Source organism: Aquarana catesbeiana, linkage group LG12 (genome assembly GCF_042186555.1).
Source record: "Aquarana catesbeiana isolate 2022-GZ linkage group LG12, ASM4218655v1, whole genome shotgun sequence".
Taxonomy (NCBI): Eukaryota; Metazoa; Chordata; class Amphibia; order Anura; family Ranidae; genus Aquarana; species Aquarana catesbeiana.
In genome coordinates, this window is record NC_133335.1 from 226,216,350 (window position 1) to 226,221,202 (window position 4,853).

The window sequence follows — 4,853 nt, forward strand, 5'->3', positions numbered from 1 at the left end:
TGAGCCGGTCGGCACGTGGTAAACCCGAACACATATGGATTACACAGGTTCTGAGGCTAATTTAATGGATATAAGGCACCAAGTGAGTTTAATTACCACCTTAATCAGCCACAGAACCTGTGTAATTCATATGTGTTTGGTTTTAAAGGGATGAGGTGGCAACCCCATTTGGACGGCTCTTTGCACCCGAATGAATGACCCTCAGGCTCAGATCACACCTATTCAGTTTGCTTTCCATGTTTATTTAACAGCAGTTTTGCCCCAGTTTGCGTTTTTTGTTTTTGTTTTGTTTTTTGTTTTTTTTTGTTTTGTTTTCAACAAAACACAAATCATGGCAAAAACAGCGTAAAAACGCACTACATGCATTTCTTCAGCTTCTTTATTGAAGTCTATTGCACCAAAAAAGCAAAAAAAAAAAAAAAAGCACAGTTTTTCATTTTAAAAAAAAGTCCCTGACCCTTTCCAAAAATGCATTGATGTGAACGTGTTCCATAGGAACCCATGTTAAAAAAAATTGCCTGAGTTTTTGCAACAAGCATGAAAATACGCATTGGTGTGAATGGAGCCTAAGAGGGCTGGTGTACCCCTGAAAAGGGATTTGTATTTTTGCCCATCGTGGTCCTCACATTAAAGCCCTGTGTATCAAGTCAGGAGACCCCAAGGTCTTGTCCTGCCCCCCCCCCCAGCCTGTGAAAAGATGAGATTGAAAGCCTCTTTGTCACTATGCTCCCTCATCCTATCAGCATGACCCTTGTTAGTACACGAGCACACCTGATTGGCCCCCAGAGCTGTTTCTCCCTCTCACAGTTTGAGCTCTGCTGTATGCTGTATAGAGACTGCAAGAAGGTGATACCATGCCCAGGTACACTGCTAGAATTAAAACGATACATTTAGGAATACAGAATTTAATTAATTTGTCTTTTTTTTATTTGTATATGCATTGAGTTCAGCATAACAAAATTGCTACTTGGTTACAATTAACAATGTAGTTCATCTTTTGCATCTCAGATTCTCTCATATTGGCGATACCGAGCTTTCAATCCTGTAACTAAAATCAGCTTTTCCATTTCTGCTCTATTTTGTGGCTACAATTGCACATACACAGCCAATGTTTGGAAATAATGCATTTTACAACATATTGGAGGATCTGTGTAAATAATAAATGAACATTTGCTACACAGAGAAGGGAAAGATGTCGTTTCTGCACATGGGCTACAAGTCGCTGTAATGCGACTCAGTTTCAGGAAACGGTCATTGCAGCAAATGTTATGAACTGATCACCTGGCTTTCCAAAGATCTAACAGTCTGTGGGCACCCATAAGGTCTGCTCATTGCAGTATTAAATCTCAATCCAATCAGATCAGCTGGATCTTTGGTCAGGACAGGTGTTATTGCTGCTTACAAATCTTGGTGATTGTGGGCGCCCTACCAAAGTTTAGCCAATAAATAAATAAATCAGCACAAGGGACATTACTTACAGCCAGGGCTTTTTTTCAGGTGGAACTCAGTTCCACCACCTCTGGCTCAGGCCCTCTGCTCCCTGCTCACCACTATCACTTGTAAACACAGAAGTCCGACTTCTGTATTTACAAATGACAGCTTGTCTCCCAACGGCTCCCACTGAGTGCAGGATGGAGACAAAGGAGATGCAGGTGACCGGGGTGCAGTGCAGATTCCGACACCCTCACTGGATGATTTCCCTGCAAGTAAGAGAGGCAGAGCCACCTACAGTGTGCAGGGAGGTACATGAAGGTGGGTTGCATGCAGAGGTCAGAGCTGAAGAGGTGTGAAAGTGAGATGTGGATCGGGGATGCAGAGGTAAGCAGCTGTGGAAGAAGGCCGAACTCTACACCCTGCGTGTAGTGCACCCCTATACTCCACACCCTGTGTGTAGTGCACCCCAGAACTTTGCACCCTGTGTGTAGTGCACCCAGAACTTTGCACCCTGTGTGTAGTGCACCCCTGAACTTTGCACCCTGTGTGTAGTGCACCCCTGAACTTTGCACCCCGTGTGTAGTGCGCCCCTGAACTTTGCACTCTGTGTGTAGTGCACCCCTGAACTCTGCACCCTGTGTGTAGTGCACCCCTGAACTCTGCACCCTGTGTGTAGTGCACCCCTGAACTTTGCACCCTGTGTGTAGTGCATCCCTGAACTCTGCACCCTGTGTGTAGTGCATCCCTGAACTCTGCACCCTGTGTGTAGTGCACCCCTGAACTCTGCACCCTGTGTGTAGTGCATCCCTGAACTCTGCACCCTGTGTGCAGTGCACCCCTGAACTTTGCACACTGTGTAGTGCACCCCTGAACTCTGCACCCTGTGTGTAGTGCACCCCTGAAATCTGCACCCTGTGTGTAGTGCATCCCTGAACTCTGCACCCTGTGTGTAGTGCACCCCTGAACTCTGCACCCTGTGTGTAGTGCACCCCTGAATTCTGCACCCTGTGTGTAGTGCACCCCTGAACTCTGCACCCTGTGTGTAGTGCACCCCTGAACTTTGCACACTGTGTAGTGCACCCCTGAACTCTGCACCCTGTGTGTAGTGCACCCCTGAAATCTGCACCCTGTGTGTAGTGCATCCCTGAACTCTGCACCCTGTGTGTAGTGCATCCCTGAACTCTGCACCCTGTGTGTAGTGCACTCCTGAACTTTACACCGTGTGTGGTGCACCCCTGAACTCTGCACCCTGTGTGTAGTGCACCCCTGAACCCCCCCCCCCCAGCCATCTCTGCACTCTGTAAGTAATACACTCCTGGTATTTTATGCCATTTTAAAACCCTGCCACTGTTAGTGAAGATTGACCACTATTTAATGTGGTTTGGAGGGTGTGTTTGGGAAAAGGAGGGTTTTGGGGAGTAGTGGTTGAGTTCTTGCACCTATTTTTTGAGGGAAAAAAGTCATGCTTACAGTCAATGTGCTCCTTGTGCTGCTAGTTAAAATCGTTCTCCTCCGATTCCCCCACCCCCGCCACTATAATCTTAAGGTGCCGCGGGGGGTTAAAAGAGCCAAAGGACATGTGACAGTCAAGAGTACAATTATGCCTGCCCTTTCCACCCACCCCCTCCATTCGTAGAAGATGTACTATAGCTTCTATGAATGGAGGATGGGCAGATGACTGAAAGGTCTACCTCCTCTATTCATAGATTGTGTTTCATTCATAGAACCTATAGTGCGGCTTTGTACAGGCATAGTTGGCATGAGTGCCTCTCATACATACATCAGCTCTTTTAACCCCATCTGCTGCACCAGAATATTATGGCAGTGGTGGCGGAGGGGGATCGGAGGAAGAAGATTTCAACTAAAGCCAATGTTCCTCTAATGGGACTTTAAGGAACATTGGTATAATTTGTATATACAGGGAAATAACTGAGTTGGTTTGATGTTTTGTGTTTATTTCAGCTAAAGCAGGAAACAGCAGCACAAGGGACACATCAAAATGAAGTAAGTAATATCCCTTGTGATGATTTTTTTTTTCTTGCTAAACTTAAGTTTTATTGGCGTGGGGTGAAAAATGTCATAAAACATTAAAAAAAAACTAATTTGCCTGTTTTCTTAGCTCAGGACTCGCACCCATCCTGTCCAGACACAGAACCCAGCATGGAGGGGCTCAGTGAAGGTGGTGGTGAAAGTGTGGAGGTGCCGAACTGGGTCACATGGCTCAAAAAAAGAGATCTGCCCGGCTTCATAATCCAGATGTATTCTTATTTTACGATGGGAGATCCTGTGAGGTAAATGGGTAACTTTACCATTATACATCGCCGTTAGCTTGTTGTCACACCACCGTAAACACCAGGAGGTAGCGTTGTTCCCAAAGAGAGATTGCCCACCCTTTCTGATTGTACTGGGATAGCACAGCCCAAGTCTCCACCGCACTGGGTCACTGGTCTCCACTTCCCAATGGTGCTGCCCTGACGACAATCTCCTGGTGCTCAGGACTTGGTAATACTCAAATCTCTCTTCTGTCTCTGTGCGGCCCTGGTTCTCTTCTGACCAAGATGCGGTTTTAAGGTCACCAGAGATAATGACTCGGTTTCCAGCTGTATCGATATCCAGTTTGATGTCTGAATCCCTCAGGGCACAGATCTTTTGTTTTACAACAGATATAATATCAGATAAACCTGTAGTCAATGTCTCAAAGATTTGATTCTCACCCAGATCTCCGTCATGGACCTGTTTCTCTTCTCTTGCCTCTATATCCTCCAGTGTGTCCTCCAAGTCATCCTGTCTGTTCGGTTCTTGTAAAATGGTCATTGGGTCGGTGTTGTTGCACATCTCTTCAATGTGATTCATCTTCCTAGACAGCTTCTCCTTCTGTACCTCCAGCTGCTGAATCAGATCAGAGAATGATCGCAAGGTCTGCAATTCCTTGTTGGCAATCGCAGTCATAACTCTCTTCTCGAGATCTTCCAGGTGTCTCCTGATTTCTCTAAATAGGCCGGTAGCTTTCTCTGTTACACTGGCTGCTTTTTCTTGTACCTCTCTACTGCGTTCCTGCAGTTTCTGGACCTTTTCCTCAGTCTCTTCTCTCCTTGTGTTCAGTTTCTCCAGAATTCTTTTAAGCTTATCCTTCTCAGAGGCCTCATCTAGTGACTCCACTTGGTGGCCTCTATGTTCTCCACCAAGCTTGCAGGACTCACAGGTACAAGAAGAGTCCTCAGTACGGGAACACTCCAGGATCTTTTTATGGATGGAGCCTTTTCTTTTTCTTGTAGACCTGGTTGGTGGAATTAAAGCGTGTTGTACTGATTTGTTGTGTTTCCTCAGGTGATCATCACACATTGAGGTCTCACACTGCAGGCAGGTCTTAACGGCAGGGACAGGAGAGTCGCAGTAAGTACAGTAGATCCCAGTCTCCT

At 46.2% G+C, this 4,853-nt stretch overlaps 1 protein-coding gene across 1 annotated transcript in view; it reads right to left on the reverse strand.

The window, feature by feature from the left end:
* Nucleotides 1-904: 904 nt before the first annotated feature.
* Nucleotides 905-4,853, reverse strand: part of LOC141113609 (E3 ubiquitin-protein ligase TRIM11-like) — a 4,298-nt gene continuing 349 nt past the window's right edge. Inside the window, exon 1 of the mRNA XM_073606812.1 lies at nt 905-4,853. This exon is cut by the window's right edge and continues 349 nt beyond it. Coding sequence (XP_073462913.1) covers nt 3,550-4,853 — 1,304 coding nt within the window. The 3' untranslated portion in view covers nt 905-3,549.